General features: G+C 34.8%; 1 protein-coding gene across 1 annotated transcript in view; it reads left to right on the top strand.

Annotated features, from left to right (window-relative positions):
• The window catches only part of LOC127192792 (ephrin type-A receptor 6), an 877103-nt gene that overhangs the window by 154600 nt on the left and 695486 nt on the right, over window positions 1-27017 (top strand). The window contains exon 3 of the mRNA XM_051150102.1: window positions 339-1002. Coding sequence (XP_051006059.1) covers window positions 339-1002 — 664 coding nt within the window. The remainder of the gene's footprint in view (window positions 1-338; window positions 1003-27017) is intronic.

Raw genomic sequence — 27017 nt, 5'->3', positions numbered from 1 at the left:
TATACTTTAAGAACACATATACCTTAAAACAACCCTATGAAACATAAAACATTACCTATTCTATTTTACAACTGAAGAAACTGAGGGTGTTAAAACTGCTTTGATCATGTGATTAGTGGGGAATTGAAGATACCAGAACAGTAGGTCCCATCCTCTCAACCAAAGGCTCATGGTGAAAATGCTGCTTTGTTGCTTTTGGACAGTTTCATTGCATCGTTTTAACTGTTTATTTATTTTTTATTTTATTTATTTATTTATTTTTGCTAAAACGTTATTAAGCAATCATATCTGTTAGTGGCTATGGATCTCTGATTGTTTCATTCTTCTCCTTTTTGTAGTGGGATGCCATTACTGAAATGGATGAACACAACAGGCCCATACATACATACCAGGTATGCAACGTCATGGAGCCAAACCAGAACAACTGGCTTCGTACTAACTGGATCTCTCGTGACGCTGCACAGAAGATTTATGTGGAAATGAAGTTCACACTGAGGGATTGTAACAGCATCCCATGGGTCTTGGGAACGTGTAAAGAAACATTTAATCTGTATTATATAGAATCGGATGAATCCCATGGGACAAAATTCAAGCCAAGCCAGTATATAAAGATCGACACGATTGCTGCTGATGAGAGTTTTACTCAGATGGATTTGGGTGATCGCATCCTTAAACTCAACACTGAAATTCGTGAGGTGGGGCCTATAGAAAGGAAAGGATTTTATTTGGCTTTTCAAGACATTGGAGCCTGCATTGCCCTAGTCTCAGTGCGCGTTTTCTACAAAAAATGCCCCTTCACCGTTCGAAACTTGGCTGTGTTTCCTGATACCATCCCAAGGGTTGATTCTTCCTCTTTGGTTGAAGTGCGCGGTTCATGCGTGAAGAGCGCTGAAGAGCGGGACACGCCTAAACTCTACTGTGGAGCAGATGGAGACTGGCTCGTCCCTCTTGGGAGGTGTATCTGCAGTACAGGGTATGAAGAAATCGAGGGCTCTTGCCATGGTAAGATGAAAAATACATATAATCTATTTTTTATTTTAAATTGTTTCTCAAAAAAATTTTTGAATGTGCTTCCTGGTCGTTTGTTGTTGAAGAAACTGATTTCCATTAACTATAAGAAAACGTTTGATATGTTGTTTTTCTTTAATATGGAAAAAGACATTTATTTCAATTAAACACTATGAATTCTTGGGTTCATATCATTTTTATAAAGGAAAACAACTTCAACCTCAGTGGATTATTGACCTTTAATAGCAATAAATATAATTTTCACCTATATTAAATTTTTAGTTTTAGTAAGTCTTATTTTAGAATGATATTTTTAAAAAGCAATAACATTGCATAGTGCAATTTAAATTTAAAGCTATAACTTTTATTTTATATTATTTTAATTTGGTTGTTATTTTATTGATATATTTAGGTTTTAAAAATAAAGCAATTTTTACAGTTCACAGAAGTCTATTTTAAATACTCAGCCAAATTTTATTTTCCTTCCTTTTTCTATGGTATTTATATGTAAATATTTTATTTATTTTTGCTACTTTTTCAATATTTATTTTTCACAATATAAACAACTTTATGCCTACACATACCCATTTCTAGACTACTTAAGCATTCATTTGTATATGCACTGGTATTCACTTAGTATCAGTAGATAAAACTTCATTCTTGGGGTTAGCTGTGTGGTATCCCCAGGAAGTACAACTGTGTTTTAAATAACTTTTTATTATGACATTGAATACCTAATTTGAATATGGCATTTTTCTTTCATGTGAATCATCTTATGGAGACTTGTTAATAAAATGAATATATAGATGTAAAATGTTACTTAGTCTTCATAAATAACATCTATTTAGCTGCATTTAAATAGAAATCCCATATCCAATGACATAGAAATAAAAAGGATCTTATAGATCATGGTTACTACTGATAGTCTAATTTCAGTGATAAGTTATTCATAAGCTTTTTCCCTCTCACATCATATTGTATTAACTGACTTATTTACTTCTATTAGATTCACATTTGTTTTAAAACATGTCAGACGAAAAGAAAAGATATTCTCTTGTATATGTACTATATATACACATACGTATACCGTGTGTGTGTGTGTGTGTGTGTGTGTGTGTAACAATAGAAGTGAATGTTCAAAGCTTTAATCTGTAGGTCACATGGGTCCCTGATTGTTGCAAAGTTCACTAAAGCATAAGGCTATGGTAATATCGTCATATTCGGTGTTAAGTTTTTAAAATATATTTTATTAATTTATTCATATTACACCTCAATGGTTATCCCATCCCTTGCATCCTTCCATCCCTCCCTCCCTCCCATTTTCCCCTCCCTCCCCTCCCCTATGACTGTGACTGAGAAGTCTTGTATCTTTTGCATGAGGCATTAAACAGCTGCTCTTAATTAATCACTAGGATATTTCACTCTAATGCAACATGACTATCCTAATGCTTTTGTTTACCTATATCAAGATTTTAGAATAGGGTAAACGTAAATAATGGATTATCCTGGAGTGGGTGGAATGGTGATGAATTTCTTTAGTTTCTTTTTTGTCTTGAAATGCTATCAGTAAAAATTAATTCATATAAGCAGATATTCAAAAATTTGAGAAAAGCGAAAGAGCTGTGGATAAATATTTTATGTCTAGTACCTTATAGATTTTTAATTTAACATGTTTTCTATGTGACATTTCACTTTTAGAGATAGCATAAACCTTCACTCAGTGCTTGAGATGCTTTAAATAAATGATTAATAGCATCAGTTTATGTGGAGGTTGCATATCTGTGTCCGGTGTTCTTAGCTTTAGTATCCTTCAGCTGGTATAGGAGCAGGAGGGACTGTGTACTGTAAACACACTAATCATTGCTAACAATGGGTGACGAAATGAGAAGGGTTAACCTTGGATTTTCTATTCATAGATTACTGACTTCAAAATCAGTTGATTTATACATCAAGCAGCAGTCATAATCAATATCATATACATGTAAAACTTCTCAATATATGTGATTTCCATTATAAATAGTAAATTGTTATCTTCAGACAAGTGGGAAATGCAATAGATGTAAAGAATTTTATAATGATATACTTTCCAACTTAAGCTATTTATTTGCTTGGGCACTTTCTTATTTTTCTTCCCCTGCAATGCGCATATTATTGTTTCTATTGTCTGCCAATAGTTTATATCACTACCAAGCCTCTGAATTTTTCATAGCAATAGTAAAAAAAAAAGTAAAAGTATTCAATGGCATATGAATAAGCTTATTCATGACTACATACTTATATAAATAAAATGCATACCTCAAATTATAACTTGAGTACACATCTAGGGAGGAAAAAAGGAAACCATTATTTGTATTTCACTTTGTTGACTTCTATTTTATTTTGATAAAATAATCATTTGAAAATGTTGATATTGGTTATTTTTTAACATGTGTTCTCTTAGTCACTAGTTTATGGTAAAGATGTTGCACATTTCTTTAGACAAAGCAACACAAAATGTAACTGCGTGCTACTGCACCCATGCCCCAGTTCCTGAAATAATGGCTCTGCGACTATATTGTTTATGAATAAATGCCTAGGCAATAAGCTTTGGCTCATTCCCTGACTAGCTCATAGCTTATATTACTGATGTATTCTATTCAATGTGTGACACATGGCTACTTATCTCTTCTCAGTTTCATGTGTCCATCTTCCTCAGAGTTCCTCAAACCCGCATGGCCATGTCCCTCCTTTCTGTACTTTACCTTCTTTCTCCTTCACCTCATGGTCCCTACCTGAGAACCCTTGACTGGGAACAAAATTCCTGCCTATTCTCTCTCACCCAGTTATAGGTTCTTAGCAACTTTACTAACCGGTCAGAGATATTGGGGAGCAAGGTTTACACAACATCCATCAATGAACGTGACAACGATCATGTCCAGACCACATCCAGATCTCCAGGCACAGAAATCAGAATCTGAAAACACAGTGCACCAGACCTACCCTCAACATCAAAGCATGTCAGCTGGACACATCTTTAGCTTAGTGTATCTCTATAGTTGATCCGTTTAAGATAGAAGCTGAGCTTCCTAATGTGACCATCTGAGTGCTTGACTGAGTTGGATTGTTTAAGGCTCTCTCCTTCTCAGAACTGTTCTCTCAGTGGCCTCCAAAGAGTTAATAAATTAGCTTACATTATCCTACAATATAGAAGGCCCAGAAAAGAAAATCAAACAAAAATGAAGACAACAACAACAAAAGGAAATAAAAGGTGAAGAGGTTTCCGTGTTTCCTAACTATAAAAGGATCTGAGGGGAAGTGAGTGGATGGTACTCAATGAGAGATGGCTACTGCTGTGATACTGCACCACACTCCACTCTGTTTTTCTCTGAGTAATGTCCTTCCTTCTGGCACAAATCCATGCCCTCATTTCACACATCATGATAAATATATATATATATATATATATATATATATATATATATATATAGTTTGTTTGTTTGTTTTGTTTTGTTTTGTTTTTCACATACAAAACAGAGGAATTAGAATGCTTGAAAGTGCTTAAGATTTTAAAAGATGGATTGAACACTGGTCTATTGAAATGATAAATTCACGTACATTTCAGCATGCTACAAACTAGAGGCTTATTATATTCTCAGCAAAGCTCTGGCCTATATCTGGTTCTTACAGCCACTGTCTCCAGCCCCACCCTTGGAGCTCTAGGCTCAATCATTTTCCTGTAAAAGCAAGCCAGTTTTACAGCCCTTTTCAGCTTTCCTAGTATAGGATGGTTCAGCATGCTATTTGAGGTAGCATCCCTAGGCGGGTGGTCATAGTCTGTATAAGAAAGCTAGCTGACCAAGCCTGTAATCTGTGTTGCTCCACAGTTTCTGCTTGAGTTTCTACCATAACTTCTCTAGGAGATGCATTATTGACTTGGAAGCGTAAGCCAAATAACTCCTCTCCTCATTTAAGTTGCTTTTTATAAGAATGTTTTCGCAAAGCAATAGAAAAGGAAAACTAGGACACAAAGCAAATGTTATTACAGTTTTTAACTTGACGTCACAGCAGTTCCTTATATTCCCTAAATATTTTAGTCGGTCAGTCAAAAGTGACTATTCACCACGGTGTTCAAAGGACCTCACGATCTGGCTTTCTTTTCCTTTTTAACCTTGAAAAATTCTACCTGCTGTTCTGACTCACTGTTTTTGAACAATGTGTGTGCTCCTCCTGTCTCTTAATGTTTTCCATGCTTTTCTTAACAGCTTGGTTCCATTAGCAGTTGCTTTTTCTATCATGAAATTTCAGTAATCTTTCCTGATCAAGCGTAATTGTTTGTAAATGCTGGTTTTCACAATGTTAATGTTTTCCTTCTTTCTTGTTTTCTTTCTTGCTTGCTATAGTTTGTAACAATGATGCATGTGTCTCCTTCATTAGGGATGTCAGTTAAAAGACTTTAAAATCACCTGCGTAATAAAGTGTAAAAAATGGACTTCTAGGTTATTGCCAAGTAGTGAGAAAAAGAATGCAACAAGAGTAAATCAACCCATATATTTAAATGTTTCTTCTCATTATAGTTCAGTGATTTAGATCTCAAAGTAACTAGAAAATGCTGGCATCCTTTATTTTATTCATGAGAAGATAAAAATGTTGGAAACAAAAATGTTTCCCTGTAATTACAGAAAAGTAGCTGATTTTATATCAAGAACTGAAGCTCAGCTCTTTTTCCTCTTGACCTGTGTGAGGTAGTAACTGTTGCCAACTTTGCTTGAATAAACTTGAGAATTGAGATCTGGCATTCAGCAAATGCTCAGTAAGGTAACTTGTGTAATTCCATATGTGACTACCACTAGGAGATGTAGGGTCCCTTTTGCACATTTTTGGTCCTTGTAGATAAGATAAGAATAAACTTTGATGAGGGAAGTGTGGATATGGGGGAGAGGGCAGGTAGTGGGAGGGACTAGGAGAAGAGGAGGGAAGGGAAACTCCTGTCAGATGTAATATGTGAGAAAAATCAATTAAAGAAAAAAGATGACACTGAAGGAAACCTAATAAAAAAAACTTCCTAGTTTGGGCGACTAAACAATATGCCACTCAAGCTTAAACTAGTAAAGCCAAGAGGAAAGAAATAGAAGGAAAAAGATGTGTGTGTGTGTGTGTGTGTGTGTGTGTGTGTGTGTGTGTGTGTGTGTGTATGAATACCAAGGAAACTGAATTACACATAAATACCCAATGGCAGCCTGTAAGCATGCATGGGTAGTGGATAGCATAGGGGAGCATATTCCAGGAGTTTATTAGGGCAAACTTGTTTTGTAGTCTGTTGTCCAAAGGTGGAAGATAGAAAGGGGCAGGGAAAAAAGGCTTTGCTTTCTGAGCTCTTCTTCAGCGCCCTAGTTAGGATTACTGTTGCTGTGATGAAACACTATGACCAAAACAATGTGAGTAGGAAAGAGTTTATTTTACTCAAAGTTTCATATAATAGTTCATCATCAAAAGCAGTGAAGACAGGAACTCATAAAGGGTAGGATCCTGGAGACAAGAATTAATGCAGAGACCATGGGGGTGAACAGCTTATTGGCTTCCTCCTCATGGTTTGATCAGCCTCCTTTCTTATAGAACAAGGACCACCAGGTATGGCACCACTCATGATAGCCTAGGACCTTTGTATGCCTCAAGGGGGTCCCTTGATAAGGAAGGCACTTTTTAGGTACATCAGAAAGAATGTTAGAGGCCTTAGATAATCCAATTTGCACAAAAGGAAACAACTTGATATAGCTATTGATAGGTCCTAAATGTTGCCTCGGAAGTAGCTGACTTTAAATGGTCAATGTTCCTTCCCTTCCCTCCTAGACTACCAGCTAAACCCACACTTTCAGAATCCACTAGATGATCCATATTTACTTGGCCTTGAGCAATTCATTTTATAGTCCCAGGACAGCCAGGACTACACAGAGAAACCCTGTGGGAAAAAAAATAAATAAAAAAGGATCTTAGCTTCAAGGTGGTGGCACATGTCTTTAGTCCCAGCACTCATAAGGCAGAGGCAGGCTGATCTCTGTGAGTTCAAGGCCAGCCAACTCTACGGAGTGAGTTCCAGGACACTTAAGGCTACACAGAGAAACTTTATCTCTCTTTAAAAATAAAGATATATTCTAAAAAGTGGATTATTGAGTTGTGAAATTCTCATTCCTTTTCCATGACATTGTTAACATTAGACATGTACATAAATTTGAGAAACAAAATGAGAGCTGCCCTTTGATTCTTTCTGTATCATTCAAAAAAGCTCAGAAATATTATTTTAAGCATATATGTTAAAATTTAAAACCAAATACTTCAAATTACTCTATACATCACAAATCATCTTTTCTTCTTAAATACCAGTCTATTTTTCATAATCATATAACATTTTCCTAACTGAAACTGTCATGCTAGCATACTGTTCCAGGAGTAATTTTAATTGTTTTAATTTATTCTACTTAATTTCATTATTTCTAAGGGTCTGAATGAAATAGTTGATTTTTTTAAAGTGCTAATTTACATCAAATTGCTTTTTACCTCATCTATCTAAAACTATTATAACAGTGTAAAAAAATAACAGACCAATTAACATGCAAATTTGAACATAAGTTTTGTTGTGTTGTGTGTTCTGAAGCGACATGAATCCCCGATAAGCTCCTCATGAACATTAATTTAGGATAAACCTTATTAACATGTTGATGTAAGTGTTGAATTGTGCACCTGCTTCAAGAAGTAAGGGAAACCTGGAGGTATCACATGAGATAATTAAACAAATTTTGTTTCACAGTAGAGATCAAATTTCTGCAATGAGATTCTTTTTAAATTTGTTATACTATGTACTATTTTTTTTTCAGCTAGCATACACAGTATTAGACATCATTACGCATTTCCTAAGGAAGTATGCTTAAGGAAGTGTACTTCTGCACTTATTTTCCCATCTCATTGTGCTTTCCCCTGTACCCTTGTAGCCTCTACCCAGTTTTTTTTTTCCCATTTTCACATCACATATAGTCTTTCTTCCTCCCTGTTCTTCCACAGGACTTCTTTTATCCTGCTCTTGATCTCCTGCCTACTATTTCAGGCTGTACTCAGGTTTACACCCACTTATGCACATACATGTATAATTACAAGCTAAGATCCATATATGAGAATGAATGTGTGCCTTTTTCTTTCTGAGTTTGGTCCACTTCTCTAAAAAAAAAAAAAAAAATCATACTTCCTGAGACCAACCATTCCTGAGAGTTTCATAATGTCATTTTCATTTGAGCTGAATAAAATCACATTGTGTACATGTATCTGAAATGTGCAATATTTTTTTTTTAATTGAGAAAACTCCCTTTTTCTAGAAAGATGCTCCTGTTAATGTTTCCCCTGAGGCTTCTTTGACATTCAGGAGGAAAGAACAGTGGCCAGTCTCAGACTGATGCATAATTGCTCACAGAGGTGAATGGGGCAGGCAAAGGCTTTAGTGACATAGCTATTGATTTGGACTCCCGATGAGAGTTGTTATTAAGGCTTCACAGCACAAGCTCTTCTGCAGTCTAGAAACATTTATGCTTTGAGCTTATAATCTTCTGTCCAATCATGTTATCATAGATGACTGTGGGAGCAGAGAGCATAAAGAAATTCTTGGTGCAAGGATTTCCTGGCATTAAATAAGGGAGGTTGAGAATATGATGAAAAGCTAGGTGAGTCTTGTATCTGACAAAAAAGACAGGCTTACTGGCCCAGACAGTATTTTCTACTTTGAAAGGTTCTCACACACTAACTATAAACTCTGGCAATATAACATTTGATTCCAAACAAAGCCATTTTTCCTTGAAGCAATTCCAGCCTTTCATCAGACTTGAGAAGAATATGAAATCAAGAAGCTTGAAAGAGTCTAAAAATAGAATGAATTATTTCCCTGCGTGACAGAATAAAATTGAGTAATTATAGTTATTTCTTTGCCACAGTCTTTAAAATAAGTTAAATTATAAACTGTCTTAAGATATTTAAAACATTGTTTTAATAATATTTAGTATCAATTTTAATTTTTATTTCACAAAACTGGCTTGAAAGTTATACATTATATTTCTATAGAGTCAACATTTAATGTTTTAATACATGTGTTTCCAAAAGTGTATAAGTTTATTCAGTGTGTCTGTTCCTTTTTTTCTGTTCTTTTTTTAAATATGACAACTACTGAAGCTATCACTTCTGTTTGGAATACTATCTAGAAATAACCTAATATTTATACAAATAGGGTTAACAGTTTATTGGGTCAAAAGTTAGACATAGAAGATAGTCAAGTAATCAAGATGTTTACAACATCTTTTCTATTATTTTCTCCTTTCTTCTGGAAATAAATATTCTTTTCATTAAGTATATCATGTAAAATTTCTTTTGGCAAAGTCCAACATTCTTTCTTTAATGAATATTTATATTTTTCTTTAAGGAGCTAGAGAAATACCTCTGTGGTTAAGCGCTCTTGTTTTTCTGCCAGAGGACCCACATTTAATTCTCAAAACTTAAATGGTGGTTCACAGCTACATGTAACTCCAGTTTGGGGGGATTTGATGCCTTCTTCTGGCTTCTTTTGGCACTGCATGCACCTGGTACTGTTGAACTTAACTCATGTTGCATTTAAATTTTTTGACTCACATGTCATTGTTTAAATATGCACTATTTAAAAATTGAGTCATCATATGGCTAGAGAGATGGTTTGCTGCTCTTACATAAGACCCTGGTTTGTTCTCAGCACTCACAAGAAAGCTAAGACCAAGCTGTAATTCCAGTTTCAGGGGATCACATTTCCTCTTCCGGTTTCCACAGGCATGGCACATATGCGCATCACATACATACTTGCAAGAATATCACAATACATGTGAAAGAGAAATAAATAAGTCTTTAATACTTAGCTTTTAAATTCTCAATTCTTGAACTTTAACATATAGAAGTTCATCTTTCTGTCCAAATTATGGGTAAGGTGTACTAGCTTGCATAAATCATCTCCTTACACACACACAATAACAAAGCTGTGGCCTTTAAATTTCCATTTTCATCTATAGCTTTCACATCTGTAACCAATGAGAAAAAATATATATATACAGTCTTGACGGAGAAGCAACATGCAGAGTAAGGGTTCTTATTATCCGCCATATTAAGTTCCATTCAGTAAAAATAATCAAGAATTGTCTTTATAACCACATGAGTTGTTGACTCTGAGAGATGTGAAGCCATATATAAGCTGAATGAAGTTCACCAAGTTAAACATTAAGTCAAAGATCTCTACAAATTTAAGAGATCTTTCTATTTCCATAGAAATAAGTAGAATTTATCATTTTTGAAGAGGTGTCATTAGTCCTGTAGGACTCCCAAGTAGCAATAGACAACCACTGAATAAATGTACAGCTAACATATTGAGATAATATCATAAAATTTAATAAATTACTAATTTATTCATTGTATATGTAGCCACTCAAAAGCAGTAATCTGTTGGCATTCATTGTTTTGTTCTCCTGTGTCCTGAACACTATACAATGAAACATTTATTGCTTTCTTATAATGAGTGCACTGGGTAGTAGCCAGGTACTATTTTCCATCTGAGCGTAGTGCAAACTAGTCATTTGTAAGATACATCTCAGTAAATAAGAAATGAATTAATGGCAATGATAGTCTCTGATTTAGATAGGACTACATTGTGGAAAATGGAGATTTCCATCGTTGGGTGTTCTGCACACACACTAGTGCCAAATAAAGAAGCATGCAAGGATAAGAATTGATGGCATCTCTCAAAACTTGAAAACAAACTCTGCTTTATCTTCAGTGGCAGGCAAGGAGAAAGACATGATTTATTCCATTATTTGACAACACCAAGAGCAGCTGCTATATAAAGTCACGGAAATTTCTTGAAAGACGCAAACACTGTTGTATTGGGCAGAGATAAACAAGCACTGTCTTGGGTAGATTTCTTTAAAATGGAGAGTAGTATTTTTGGCCATTTCTCTTGCGTTGACTAATATCCTTATTTCTTTGCTTAGTGAGTTCTTATTTCAGATCTAACTGCTGTGTATTGTGGTTCATTCTTTTTCCACTGAGGAAAACTGAATTCTTCATGTTGAATTATAAAATATTTCAGTTAAAATAAATGTCAAGAGGGTTAATTTGAAAAACTTTGAACCAAGCATGGTGGCACCTGCTTTTAATTTCAGTGCCTGTCATACACATGCAGGTGGATCTCCACTACTTCAAGGCCAGCCTGCTCTACAGTTCTTGTACAGCCTGCTCTACAGTCCTTGTCTTGAAAAACAAACACGCATAAACAAACAAAAAGAAAGAAGATAAAAAGAAAACTTTGAAATATAAAGATGTATTGTGAGCTCACTTTTTTCAAGGTGCTGTAAAATCAATAATGGCACTATAATCACTATCCCACACTTTTTAGTGACTAATTGTATATCTGTGTTTTATGGTTATTATAAATTGTTAATATGAACTATTTTCACAGAAATATAACATACCATACACTACTGTAATTTTCAAAATTTTTAATTAAAAAAGTCCAGATAAGTGCTTAGGTAAGTGACACTAACTTATCATACATTATTCTTTGGTAAGCTCGGTGTGGTGTTATGTACATGTGCTCACTGCAATCATGAGGCTGAGGTAATAGTATTGGGGATTGAAGGCCAACCTAAACTGAATGCCAGCCCAGCCCAATGAAGCAGGAACTCTCTGACATTTCTGGATGTGACATTAAAAAGTCCAAACCTCATTTATACATATCATATGTCCTTAGCTGACCCATATTTATTCACTATAAAATGCATTTAGGTTGGTGGATTTTTAATTTTATACTATATATATTTTCATTGGTTCACTAAAAGTCAAGATGGAACTCCTCTAATGCAATAAACCACAAATTAATTTCAGTTCTGTAAAGACCATAGAATAGTTACATTAACATACTGGGTTCTTGAATAATATATTTTAATACTATAATGTTATATTTGTTAATTTGTCATGTATAACATTATAAATAGCACTGTTATAAATGTTAATTTGTTGCTGTCAAAACCACATTTAATTCTTATTTTATCACATTTAACTAAACATAAATTATTCCATATTTCATGTGAAACGATAAATGAAGTTAAATCTAGAGTATTAAACAGAATATTCAAAATGATATACTCAGGCAGATAATAAAAAACATGCCAGGGAAAATATTTTAAAAGCATATTATTAACTCCTAAAGAGTATTATTTCTTATTAGTACCGGATTAGAAAGGTAAAGTCAATTAAATGACATGAGATAATTAAACTGTGGTAAAGTAGAGGCAAGTAATTAATGGTAGCAAATTTATGGCTATTTCATAGCCTAGTTCTCACTTTCTAGAGTTTAAGATTGTGGTGAAGAAGCAATAATGGTTTGGATATAGGGACATGAGTGTCACATTTTAGTATGCCCCAAAGCAAGGACCTTCATTATTGAAAACATCTCACTTGAGAATGGAGAAAATTAGCATCACTTCCATTTCAATATAGGAATCAGGAGAGTCCTACAGAGGGTTTAGTGGAGCACTAAATTGATGCCTCAGGAAGAAGCACAAAGAAAGCAGACTGACTTGCCTGATACCAATTACTGGAAGTTTACAACTATGAAGATTTGTTAGTTTTTAAAATCTTAATAACGGGCAAAAATGTTATGTCAATATTAAAGGATTCAACTTACTAAACAAATTTCATTATATCTTTTTGTTTCATTAAGACAATGTCATCTATTTGTTAAATGTGCATTGATTTTTATATTTTATTAATTACTCAATTAAATTTACATACTAAATGCAGCTTCTTTTTTTATTTTGCTAATTTTCCTAGTTTTTATTACATATTTTTTCCATTTTATTATTTTATTCATATTACATCTCGATTGTTAGCCCTTCCCCTGTTTCCTCCCATTATTCCCTCCCTCCCACTTCCCTCCTTCTCCCCTCCTCTATGTCTGTAGAGCAGCTTCTTCTTAAAGAGCAACAATTATTTTCTTACTGTAACACCTAACAAGTTAGAGGACTATAGCCTCATGGCCAATTGCAGGCATTTGATGAAACACTAATGCTTATATAGCATATGCTTGATAGTTCTATGTGATATCATAAGGCCTACATACCTAAAATATTTATTTCCTGGACTTTCCTAGAAAAATTTTGATAGCATAGACAAATTAATTACAGATAAATTGTTAAATGAATTGCTTTGGCCATGTATTAATATGTATTCATTGTATTAATCATGGAGGCAACCATCTAAATATTTTCCTCAGAACATCATCTATTAAAACATTGGTATTGTACTCAACCAATATTAAAATATTTGTACTAAGGATTGAGGAATGTAATTTCTAAAGCACCCAAGGACCCCATATTATCTATTTTGGAATAGAATGTAAAATGCCATGTTAGAAAGAAAAAGTAAAGGTATGCATGCATGTGTGTATGTTTTTATGAATGTGTGTATGTTAATTTAGTTGCAGAACATTAATATCATGTGTAGTCTCAGAAATGTGCCCTTTATTCAAGAGCTTTCTGGTATTAAGTAATTCCCTCATACTGTAAGATCCACACGCTAAGCCATGCTAGCCATTAACCATCTATTTAGTAAAAGTTGGTGAATTTATATTTTATATTCCGGAAATAAAAGAGTATACAGCAACAAATGGTAAATTTCTGGTTGTCTTATCCTTAACATGGATTTTAAAATGAATCACGAATTCAACCTGAAGGTCATTATCTTTTCTTGGTACTTTCAGAAATGAGTTTATTCAGGTATAATGTCAGATTAGCAGATGTTTACTTCATACTTATTTATTCTATGAGATATGAATTATTACCAATTATAATTATGACTCTTAGGCAATAAAACTATCAAGCTTTTATATATAAAGATCTTGAAAAGCTATAGACATATTATCATATATATATATATGTTACATTCATAGTGTTTTGGCTATTTGTATTTGGCAGCCTTGAAGAAAATATCTTTCCTACGTTGGTGAGTCTAAAATTCTGAATGTAAATTAATATCTATCATATCTCATCTTTATTAACTTAAAACATCTATCTAGACCTAAAAACACTTTAACCCCTAGACAACTAAACTTAATTGTAAATCTAAACTATGTAGTCTTCAAGCTCATCAGAGACTTGAGAAAAAATAAAATTGACTACCGGGAGTGCAGGTTAGTAGCTTCCCAAATGAGAAGATGACAGGGACAGTTTGCTACCTAAGCAGTCACCCAAAACTCTCTATAATGTTGGAACATAATCTTCATCCTTCTGGCCCAATATATCTGACAGACACATACGTAAGGCAGAAACTGGTGAGGGCTTGCTTACTCTGTCTTGGAAGAACTTGGCTGTTACTCAGCCTGCATCCAAGCTTGCCCATTTTTAGGCAGAATTTTGTCTGTGGTAGAAATGAGGACAATTTGCCCAGTGGCTTGTTTGCCACATTTGAAGCCCTCTCCATAAGGAGGTTCTTTGATGCTCATCATTTTCTCTGAGGTAGGCTGGGTACTGCCAGGAGTTAACTTGTCTCATTGTAATTCTTTTAAAGATATTTTGAAGCTACATAATATTATGCATAATTCATTGGTATGTAGTGAATACTTTTGAAACAAAATAGCATATTTTAAACATCAGAGCAAGTTGTGTATATTTATAAAAATGTTCTTTATAATTTATTATTATATTTCAAATCCATCATCTCTACCTACATCTTTTACTCTTCTCCCCTCCAATCCCTTTTCCTTCCAAATTTCAGTTCCTGTTCTCTCTCTCTTTTTTTAAACCCCACTATGACACATGAACTTCCAACATCTCTTATTTTTTCCCACGAGTAAACTAATTTCCATTTAGGTGTGTACTCATTATAACTGTGGTATTATTTATAGCACCATTATTTAAACTTTCTGTAGAATTTTTATATTTTTCATTTCTATATGTTATCTTTTTCTGCAGAAACAGATGACTGATAAATATATGATACATAGTAAATTTACTCATTATAATCCATTTCAGCAGATGCTTTAAAAATTATTTAACATTTAATCTAAAATGACTTTTTTCTCTTTTAATTAATATTTTAAAAGTTTTACATATACATTTTTATTATTATACATATGTAAAATAAACTACATAGAGCAAAAAGAACCATGAGACAATCAGGATTTATATTAATGTTGCATTCAAAATGTTTTGGCTATTTGCATTTGGCAGCCTTGAAAAAAACATTTTCCTATCTTAGTGAGTCTAAAATTCTGAATGTAAATCAATATCTATCATGTCTCATCTCTATCAACTTAAAACATCTATCTATACCTAAAAACATCTTAACTCTTAAACAACTAAGCTTAATTGTGAAGCTAACATATTTGGGCTTTCATGTTAACCACTTCCCAAATGAGAGTATGACAGAGACAGTTTGCTGCCTGAACAGTCACCCAATACTCTCTATAACATTGGAGCCTTCTGGCCCTATATACTCGACACATATATTTGTGAGGCAGGAACTATTGAGGACTTGCTTAGCCTGTCTTGGCAGAGTTTAGCCATCAACTCTGCCTGCATCTAAGCTTCTAATTTTTTGGCAGAATCTGTCTGTGGTAGAAATGAGGACATTTTGCCCAGTGGCTTGTTTGTCACATTTAAGCCATTTCCATAAGGAGGTTCTTTGATGCTCATCCTCCTATTTGAGGTAGGCTGAATGTTGCCAGGAGTTAACCTGTCTTACTGTTAAAAAATCTTTAATATAATAAAAAAATATTTAAAAGCCATATTCTTTAGGACTCTGAGGTTTCTGAAGACCTTATCCAACTCTTTTACCTTTTCTGTCTATAGAATCATACCTATCTGTTATATTTAGGATGTATATTCTTGTGATATAAATAGACTAGTAATTGACTGGACCATGATGTGATCAATTGACAATTAACTTTCCTAACTTACTTATCCTAAACAGCCTGCAATAGCCCTTTCAGCCCTTTGAAGTAGGATCTTATGATTCTTTGTATTTCTTCAGTGTCTGTTGTTGTCTCCCTTTTCATTTCTGATTTTGTTGATTTGGATAGTGTCTCTCTGCCTTTTAATTAGTTTGACTAATGCTTTGTCTATCTTGTTGATTTTCTCAAAGAACCAGGTCTTGGTTTTGTTGATAATTTGGATTGTTCTCTTTGTTTCTAATTTATTAATTTCAGCTTTGTGTTTGATTATTTCCAGACATCTACACCTCTTGGGTGTTTCTGCTTATTTATTTTCCTAGAGCTTCCAGATATGTCATTAAGTTGCTTATGTGGATATTTCCAATTTCTTTATAAAGGCACTTAGTGGTATTAATTTTCCCTTTAGCACTGCTTTCAATGTGTCCTACAAATTTGGGTATGTTGTTCCTTCATTTTCATGAATTTCAGGAGTCTTCAATTTATTTCTTCCCTGACCCAGGTGTCATAAAGTAGAGAGTTGTTTAGTTTCCATGTGTGTCTAGGCTTTTTGTTATTTCTGTTGTTGTTGAAGTCCTGTCTTAGACCATGGTTGTCTGATAGGATATATGGTATTATTTCAATCCTCTTGTATCTGTTGAGGCTTGCTTTGTGACCTACTATGTGATCAATTTTGGAGAAGGTTCCATGAGGTGCAAATAAGAAGGTATATTCCTTTTTGTTTCGGTGAAAAGTTCTGTAGATATCTGTTAGATCCATTTGATTCATATCATTGGTTAATGATGTTATTTCTTGGCTTAGTTTCTGTTTCAATGACCTATCCTTCAGTAAGCAGTAAGATTGGGTTGTTGAATTCTCCCACTTTTATTGTGTGGGGATCAATGTGTGGTTTAAGCTTTGTTAATAGATCTTTTACAAATGTGGATGCCCTTGTATTGGGAGCATAGATGTTCAGAATTGTGATATCATCTTGGTTGACTTTACCTTTGATGAGTATAAAGTGTCCTTCCTCATCCTTTTTGATTAATTTTGGTGAAAAGTCTATTTCGTTGGATAATAAAATTGCTACACCAGCTTGCTTCTTGTGAATATTTGCTTGGAATATTTTTCCAGCCTTTTACACTGAGATAATGTCTATCATTATGGGTGAGATGTGTTTCTTGAATGCAAAAGAATGATGGACCTTGTTTATGCATCCATTTCATTAGTCTGTGTCTTTTTATTGGAGAATTGAGACCATTGATGCTGAGAGATATCAATGACCAGTGACTGTTAAGAGTCTTAATTTTGATGTTGGTTCCATTATAGAGTTTGTGTGGCTGTGTTTTTGCGATGGTGTAGTTATATATTTCCTGTGTAGTTTTGGTTGTAGCTTGTCTCTTTGGGGTGGAGTTTTCCTTCTATTAACTTCTGTGAACCTGGGTACATGGATAGGTACTGTTTGAATTTTTTTTTGTCATGGAATATTTTATTTTCTCCATCAATGGTTATTGATAGTTTCGTTGGGTATTGTAGTCTGGCCTAGCATCTGTGGTCTCTTAGGGTTTGAAGAACCTATGTCCAGGTCCTTCTGGCTTTTATGGTCTCTCCTGAGAGGTCAGGTGTGATTCTGATAGGTTTGCACTTAAATGTTACTTGGCCATTTTCCCTTGTATCTTTTAATATTTTTCTTTGTTCTGTATATTTTGTGTTTTGATTATTATGTGACAGGAAGTTTTTCTTTTCTGGTCTACTCTATTTGGTGTTCTTTAGGGCTCTTTTATGTTTATAACCATCTCCGTCTTTATATTGGGGATGTTTTCTTCTATGCTTTTGTTGAAAATATTTTCTGGACCTTGGATTCTGGTGTCTTCTCTTTCCTCAATGCCTGTTATGCTCTGGTTTCTTCTTTTCATGGTGTCCTTGATTTCTTGGATGGTTTGTGTTAGGATTTTCCAGATTTAGCATTTTCTTTCATGGTTGCTTCAAGATCTACGATTGTATCTTCTAGACTTGAGATTCTTTCTTCCATCTCTTAGATTCTGTTAGAAAAGTTTGCCTCTGTGTTGCTCGCCTTCCTCTCTGAGCTCTCATGTTCCTGTTTTTCTTCTGTCTGTGTTTGTCATTGTATCCATTTTCATCTTCAGCTCTTGAACTGTTTTATTGGCTTCTGTCATCTGATTGTTTGTATACTCCTGAGTTTCTTCCATTGCCTCTTTATAGGCCTTCAGATCTTGAACAATTTTACTGAGTTCCTTCATATGGTTGTTTGTATTTTACTGAAAATTTTCCAGTGCCTCTCTATAGGCCTCTTTTATGTCTTCCACCTGTTTGGCTACATCTTTCTGCATTTGATTATAAATTTTATTTGTTTCCTCCATTATCATCCTCATTACTAAGGATTTGAGGTCATTTTCTCATATTTCAGTTGTGTTTGAGTTCTCTGGGTTGCTTTCTTTGGGATAGCTGGGTTCTGCAGATGCCATATTGTTTTGGTTTTGTGTGTGTGTGTGTGTGTGTGTATTATTTTATTCTGCACTTTAATTATCTTTCCTTCTCTGTTTTTGGGAGGTAGCTTCTGGAGTCGAGTGGAGGAAGTCTGAGGATAGATGCACCATTTTTCTCACGATTTCCCTAAGCCAAAAGCTATGATGCTTCACTGGCCTGGATGTCAGGAGTCCAGCCCTGTAGTATAGGTCTCTCACAGCCAGTGATCCCCAGTTCCACTGTACCATGAGTCTCAGAATCATACTGGGTCTCAGAATGTGCGTTGAATCCGGCCAAAATGTCCACAGCCTTCTCGGCCCCCTCATGACACCAGGGTTCTCTGAGTTTTCTGTAGTTTGTTCCTTTCAAACTGTGGAGTACTCCCACTGTAGTGGGGTGAGGAGCTTGGTTTTCATGGTTAAGAATTCCATGCAATTCCCTAACTCATCTATTGGAGCTTCTAAACACCATCCACGCTGCTCACTGCCAACTTGGAGTCCCCTTAAATAATAATTGTAAAAAGATTTGAACACTAACAAAAATAAAAAATAAATAAAAATAAAATTGGGGAAAATGTTTAAACAAGATAGGAATAGCATTTGTGTCCCAGTTTCTAAATGTTGAGAAATTGCAAACTTAATAATGCATTGTGAGCATTGTCTCATTCCCTAGAATTCAGTCTCCTCTTTGATCTTCCCCACTTGACTTTTGCCTTGCTCTCCCAACTGCCTCCCATCCTTCCTTCTTCTCTCCCTCTCTCTCTTCCCACATTTCTTTCTTCCTTTCTTCTATCCTTCATTCCTGCCTGCTTGCTCCCATTAATGCATGCCTGCATTTCTAACTTCATTATAATCTAGGACAAATTTACATATATATGATCAAATAAATGAAACAAATAATTTAAGAATGCTCCTAAAACAGTGTTTGCCTGTCAATATTCAGCTTTCTTAGGAAGAAGCAGATATTAGAAATTCTCACAGAATTTGACCATCTAATTGAAAAGTGGAAAAAAATGACAAGGTATAATTTTTATTCCCACAAAGGAAGCATTGAAAAAATTAAACATCTGGAATGTCTTTTTGCATATTACTTCAAAACATTAATCAGCAATGCATATTAGAGTTTCTAAAGGGAAAAGCAGTTCATCTCATAGTGCAATGTAATAACCAAGACTGTTTATTTACTATCTAGTGGCCATAAAATAATAATGTTTCTGCAATAACATATTAATTTTCTTAGGACTGCTTTACTTTACCCAGATGGTTTACAATTAAAAATTGGTCTTGCATGTATGCATTGGCCAGATAAAAGTATTCATTTGATTAAAATAAAGTCATTATAAAAATCTAATGAGTTCTCCAATGATATGTAAATTAAAATGAAGATCATTGCCAGAAGTTATATTATCATAGAAGGAAATAATTATGAAATCACTGACATATTTGCCAACAAATATTGTTGATATTTTCATAGAGAAATACAAAATAAATCGAAGGCTAACATCCCATTTAAAATAGAAATATATATCAAAGGCACAATGGAGAACAGAATTGTCATCTAATGAAATTATACACTGTGATTACAGCAGGAGAGGATTTGTCTTGCATTAAAAATAATGATGAAAGATAACAACATAGAATGACATCTTCCATTCTGTCACTATACAGTGAATATATATTTTATTTTATTTTCTAAGTGATACAGACACAATCTGATTATAGCTAATACCATTTGTAATATAGAAAATCCATCACCATCCATATGACTAAGATAAACATACCTTCAAAATTAAACAGTACCAAAGGCAAATGTATGTAACACCAAGTTTAACGTTAAGAAAAAAGTAGCTGTATATAATTAATTAAATTACAATCAGCCATGGTTCTTAAGATGGCGACCATTAGAAGTCACAAGTTAAAATTTACAGAACAAAGAATGCCTTGGAAGGGTGACATCCTGGTGGGACAGAGGAGGTAGAGTTGGTGTAACTGCATATAGGTGACAGTGTTTCCCATTACAAAGGGATTTTTCCTGTGTGAAATAGGAAACCCATTCATAGATTTGTTGAAAGTGAGATTTTTGGGATTAAAGGAAAATTAAGGAAACACAACAAATTTAAGATTATTTTTAGCATTCATTTTGTTGAATGCTACAAATTTTAACTAAACTATAGCTTATTTGCTTTTCCATTATTATTTTTTTCTGAAGAAAAACCAACATCTTCATCAATCATTGCAGTTCAAAGGGAAATCACACGTGATGAATGGAATGAACATGAAGAATGTACACTTTAGCAAGGCAGCTGATGGTAGCTTCAGTTATGGTAGAGCTTCTGCCAGCAAATATAAACACAATACAACTCACAGCTCTCTGCCCAGAGTCCTGCTGCAAGTCCCATTAGTATGTGACCACTGTTCTGATTCCCCTCTGGGTGGTCTCTCAGAGCACATCCATGTTGGGCTATAATCCACTTATAACTAAGTATATATCATATGTGTCTTCTGGGTCTAGGTTTACTCACTCAGTATGATATTTTCTAGTTCCATCCATTTGCCTGCAAATTGCAAGTATTCCTTGTTTTTAATAGCTAAGTAATATTCCATTGTGTAAATACACCACAGTTTCTTCATCCATTCTTTGGTTGAGGGACATCTAGGTTGTTTTCAGATTCTGGCTATTACAAATAAATCTGCTATGAACATAGTTGAGCAAATACCCTTGTATGGTGGAACATCTTTAGATTATATGCTCAGGAGTAGTATAGCTGGGTCTTGAAATAGCAGTATTTGAAGTATGGAAGAGTTGGGGGATGGAAGGATGGAGGAGGGGAGTTCTCAGGAGCTTCACATGGAGACTGTCAAGACCTATGGGTGTAGACCCAGGGGGACCTATTTGGACTGATGCACCAACCATGGACAGTGAAAGTAGAGGTCCTGAACCCCCTGTTTGGGTATATCCAATGAATAACTCATTCTCCACATGGGGAAGGTGGAGTGAGTAGGGGACTGCCTCTGACAAGATCTCTGGTGCCAGGGATTTTATCACTGCCCCCTGGGGGACAGACCCTATGCGAACATAGAAGAGAGAAATGCAAGCTGTCCAGATGAGGCCTGATAAGCTATAGTCAGATGGTGGGGGAGGAGGACCCCACCTGTCAGAAGTCTAGGGGAGGGCAATAGATTGGAGTGGGGGAGGATGGATATAGGAAGATAAGAGTGGGGGATTATAATCTGGATGTAATTTGAATAAATTATAATAAAAAACAAAAAAATAAACACAATAAAATGACAAGAGATGGCATAGGGCCAACACTAATGAGAGTATAATACTACTGAATTGCAATTAAATTAAATTATATGTTATAAAATTTTGTAAAAGAAATTTCTATATTATAAAAATCTACAAATGATATGTGTTAATTATTATACCTGGTTGAATAACTAACCATTTTGATACACTGTTTTTCATATTTCACGATTTTTATAATACTCAATTTTCATAGAATTGATGATGTGTAACTTCAGATTATGACTTCATAAGCATAACATATGTTCTAACAAAATCAACACTTATGAGTCTAATTAAGTAAATCTGAAATGAGATGCTGGATTTAAAGTTACTCCTTCAAATGTCAGAATATTCAACAAAATATATACTTTAATATTTTTTATGTTCTTAAATTATTTTCAGATCCTTTCTCATTTGAAGTGAATTACTCCCTTTAGTTTTTCATAATGAATTTTTTAATGGATAAGAAATATCATCCTTCAAAAACTGAGTTTTCTTCATAAAGATGAGCTCTTTGCATTACAATGATGACTGCATACTTAATTTGACTTCTTCAGTCTTAGAAAGAAAGAAATAAGATATTACACATTTCTATGATAAAAATAATTTATATTATAAATAAAATTCACTTTTAAATTAAATGGGGGAAATTATGTAAAAACTGATGACATTACAATGACTTATTTATAGCATTTCCATGCCATAAACAAAATTTATAATGACATAAATTGCTTTTTCAATTGGCAATTTTATTATTATTGACATGCATTGATAGCTGCATTTCGAGCATCACAATAAAGATAATGAAAATGTGTTTCATCCCCCAAACTGTAAATTGAGATATAGTACAAGTCTGGCCAGGCATTGCTAACAAGATTTCTGTGGAAGGAAATGTGTGGGTACACGATCAATGAAAACCTATAGCTCATGCTAATGCTCATGCCTTTCTTTAGCTGAGACAAGCACCCATGCCACGTTTCTTTGATAACAACCATTTGTTTCCTCACTTGCTATATTATTCTACACAGAAACATTTACATGCACACATATGACCTGCACATATAAAAATAGATAAATATGAACCTTTGCTGTCTGATATCAGAGAAATCATCCTAACCTAAAATATCAAGGTTATGGCCAAACTGATGTCTGTTTTTCACTTCTGAGTCTAATGGAGCTAATGTTTCCATTGCGTGTGCATGGCTGCATATGGATTTTAGGTGCACTAATAGCTGGTCAGCATCCCTTGAGACAGCTGAGGACCTTTTTATTCCAGTATTCTTCATTTTAGCAATAACAGGCTGATTATTACTTAGGCAAATGTGTGTTGGTTATGTTTGAGTAAAGACAGGCAGTTGAGGAATCAGTGACTGGTGTACTGTTTATTTTAATGTTCCTTTAAGATGTGTCCTCTCTATGCTTTTAGCTTTCTAGACTCTTCTGTCTAGGTTGAAATCAGGGCTTTAGGTCTTCTGTCACACCCTGTCACTTCCATAGGATATCAGGGCTGCAGAGTGGAGGCTCAGGCACTTGGAGACTTTGTTCACATTAACCTGACTGGAGTGTCTTAGTCCAGAGTTCTGGTATAATTTCTGGAAAAAAAAATCTCAGCCTAGGAAGTTATTCTGTACTTTGTTATCATTTTGAACTAATTCCATTCTAGCCCAGTGCTAGGATTTGGAAGGCCACGACCCTACTTATACAGAGGTCCTCAATTGTTACAAAAGAAAAGCAATTTTTTTCTTGAACAAAACAGATGTAAAGTAACCCTGTTACTCATGAGACACCCACTAGAGGTGCATTTTTGAAAGCCATATTTCCCCAGCCTCCTAGTAAGTGGAAATGCCTTATAAGACAAGAAAAGGCTAGGAGGTGAACAACAACCCTGAGGTTTTTACAAAAGCCACTTTTTATAGTAACATGAATCAGGTATTAGGTTCTCATAGACCAAATACCCAGAGCACATGGAAGATTCAGAATCCCAGGAACCAAAGCTAGACAACTTTCAGAACACATGGTAAAGCCAACTGCGTTACTCCAGAACACAGCTACAAGCATTTCATTCTTGGAACGGTCTTCAGTCCAATTCAGTCTGCACAGCAAGGCCTTCTAAGCTGTATAATCTAAGTCCCATAAGATCAGACTTATCGAAGCAATGTCTCTTCTTCTCAGTCGCAATGTTCTGCATTTGTTTCTTTTAGCTTGTCTATAACAAATCATGTGATAAAGGCAAATTAAAGGGCAGAATAATTTGGGTCACATTTGAAGGATATAATTTATTATGGTAGAAAAGTTCTGGCTCCAGCTATTTGAGGCCACTGGTTACTGTATGAGAGCCCAGGCTACAGAGAGAGCTGAATGCTAGTACTTAGTTTGCTCTGCTCTTGTGTTCATGGCCACAGTCTATGCAATGGTTTTATCCACATTTAGATGGGGCCCATTCACCTTTGTCAACCCAATTCAGAATTTTCGTCACAGACAGGCCTAGAAGTTTGTCTTCTAGATGGTTCCAGATCTTGTTAACCATCAGAGTCATTTTAAAAATTAGATAAGGAAACATTTTATGTCACTATACCCAGCTTAGAAAGAAATATCATACCTAGGACAGTGATATTTATAAAAATTCAAAATTGTTTTACAAAGTTCTTAAGTCTATTGAGCATGAACAAAATATTCAAACATACAGTATAAAAGAAAAAAAGCAGTATTAACTGATGCTAATGTGCTGGTTCATTTTAAATGTTAACTTACCCTAACTTTAATCTCTTGTGAAGACACCCACAATTAAGGAATTGTCTAGATCAGAATGGTCTATAAGCGTGTCTATGGGGGTTACAATAAGTTGTATTATTCCATGGCAGGTAGTCTTCAACCAAATTAGTGAAGTAATATATCTTCACGAACAAACTAGGAAGCAGACAACACATGCATATATATTGTTGTTTCCTTGAAAATGGGCAGGGTGTGACCAGTTTTTTCAATTTATTTCTTCTTGATAAAGGATTGTGTCACAGAATTCAAACCTAAAAAAACCCTTTCACTCTGTGTGTTGTTTATGGTCTGGATATTTCATCACAGCAACAGAAATCAAACCAGAATAGTTACCAAAGACAGACACTTAGTTACAGCATATACTAAGATATGTGCTATAACACCTGCTTCTTACCTCAGCAATGGGCAAGCATGACAAGTAGGTGTCTAGAGTTCCTGAGGGGGATTACCCCCCCCCCGTATATGCTCATAGGGGAGGGGAAAAAGGGGAAAATGGGAGGGAGGGAAGAATGGGAGGATATAAGGGATGGGATAACCATTGAGATGTAACAAGAATAAATTAAAAAAAAAAAAAAAAAGAAACACACACACACACACACACAAAATAGGTTTCTAAGGAAAATCCATAGCTTTAGTCTGAGGAATAACTACACACACACACACACACACACACACACACACATTTCTTGTACACAAGGTACAATAAGAAGAAAGAAAGATCACTTGAAAAGTAAAAAAAAAAAAAAAAAAAAAAAAAAAAAAAATGTCTAGAGTTCACTGGCCTGCCATCCTAATTGAATTGGTGTGCCCCATGGCCCAGTAAAGGAGACCCTGTCCCAATAAAACAAAACAAAACAAAATAACCACAACAACACAACTAAAACAAACAAGGTCAATTACAACTGTTGAATGACCCCTGTGAACATGTGGTTGGTCTCTGAGCTACAACACACACACACACACACACACACACACACACACACACTATTGTGTGACTTTGTGGACACATGAACAAATATATATCCATTACAGAGGGAGCGGCAATGACTGATCAAGAAAATGGCTCCACCAAAATCTTTGTTTGTGAACAGTAAGTTGGGATTACTTACAGGAATGTTGAGAAGACTTTACTTATGGTAACATGGATAATTCAAAAATAGTTTCATAATCAAAGGCCTACTCCAACATTGGTGACAACCCATGAAAGATGCATGACTAGACTCCTGTTCTCATCTAGGCAAAGCTGATGTATTTGAACACTGTCTTCCTTCTCAAAGTTGCTCCTGCACATGACCTTAGCATTCCTTAATTGTAGTTCTTATCTTTATGTAGATTAGGCATAATCTCCATCAATTTATGGAAAATAAAGCTCAGTTTGCATAAGGTAACACTTCCACATCTATACTCCACAGACCATTCTCCAAGATCATTTGGTGATGCCTTTCACTAGCTTTAAATAAAATCTTAATTCACATCATAGTAGCTCTTCACTCTCAACATGATCAAGCCCTTGTTGGCTTCTGCAATTTCACTGCTTTCTTTCTTTTTTTTTTTTTTTTTTTAATTAATTAATTTATTTATTTTGGGGTTTTTTTTTGGTTTTTTATTGTTATTTTTATTTTAATAATTTATTCTTGTTACATCTCAATGGTTGTCCCATAACTTGTATCCTCCCATTCTTCCCTGCCTCCCATTTTCCCCTGATTCCCCTCCCCTATGACTGCTTTCTAAACCTCCCTTTCTTCCTATTTTCTTCTATTTTTATCACACTGTTCTTCAAACTCCCCAAGCTTCTTCCTGGAGTCCTTTACATGTGCTTCTTTCTCTGACTTAATTATAATACTGACCACTCCTAAATAATAGCTTACTGTGGCTGCCAAAACAAATCCCACAAAGTGAACATTTAATATGAGTCTACTTCCTCAAGGTGCTGAAGACAGGGAGAACAAGATCAGTGTAACACTGGGTTTAGTTCTTGATGAGGACTCATCCTGGTTTGCCCATGGTTTTCTTCTCTATAAGTTCTCACACAATATTTTCTTTATGTACCCTCAGTTGCACTTGTGGTGTCCCTATTTCTTTCTATGAGGGTATCGTTTTTTTAGGATTATGGTATGTTCCATTCTGATTGCTTCATTAACCTTAATCATCTCCTTAAAGCTACAATTTGTAAATAAATTAACATGGTGGATTGTAATTTCAACCTCAGCATTTGTAGGCTCATACACAGTTCAGTAGGATAACATGTTCCCAACTTCCTTGTCACCCTGATCAATACATGATAGATTTCCTTTATTCGGGTTATTTTTAACCTTCGTTTGTTTCAGACACTTCTTCTTCCAGTACATTCTCTTCCCAGAGTAGCATAATTATGCAGGAGCAAGAAGATGTCTGACTTGGTTTATTCACCATTAAGCTCATTATGCATAGGATTTTGCTTGGCATATGTGCAGTGCTGAGAGCATATCAGTGAGTGAACGCATTTCTCCAATTGACTGGGCATAATCATTTC

The sequence above is a fragment of the Acomys russatus genome, chromosome 8, assembly GCF_903995435.1.
Source record: "Acomys russatus chromosome 8, mAcoRus1.1, whole genome shotgun sequence".
In the NCBI taxonomy this organism is placed as follows: Eukaryota; Metazoa; Chordata; class Mammalia; order Rodentia; family Muridae; genus Acomys; species Acomys russatus.
The sequence above is the reverse complement of the archived record's forward strand: the minus strand, read 5'-3'. Positions and strand labels throughout refer to the sequence as shown.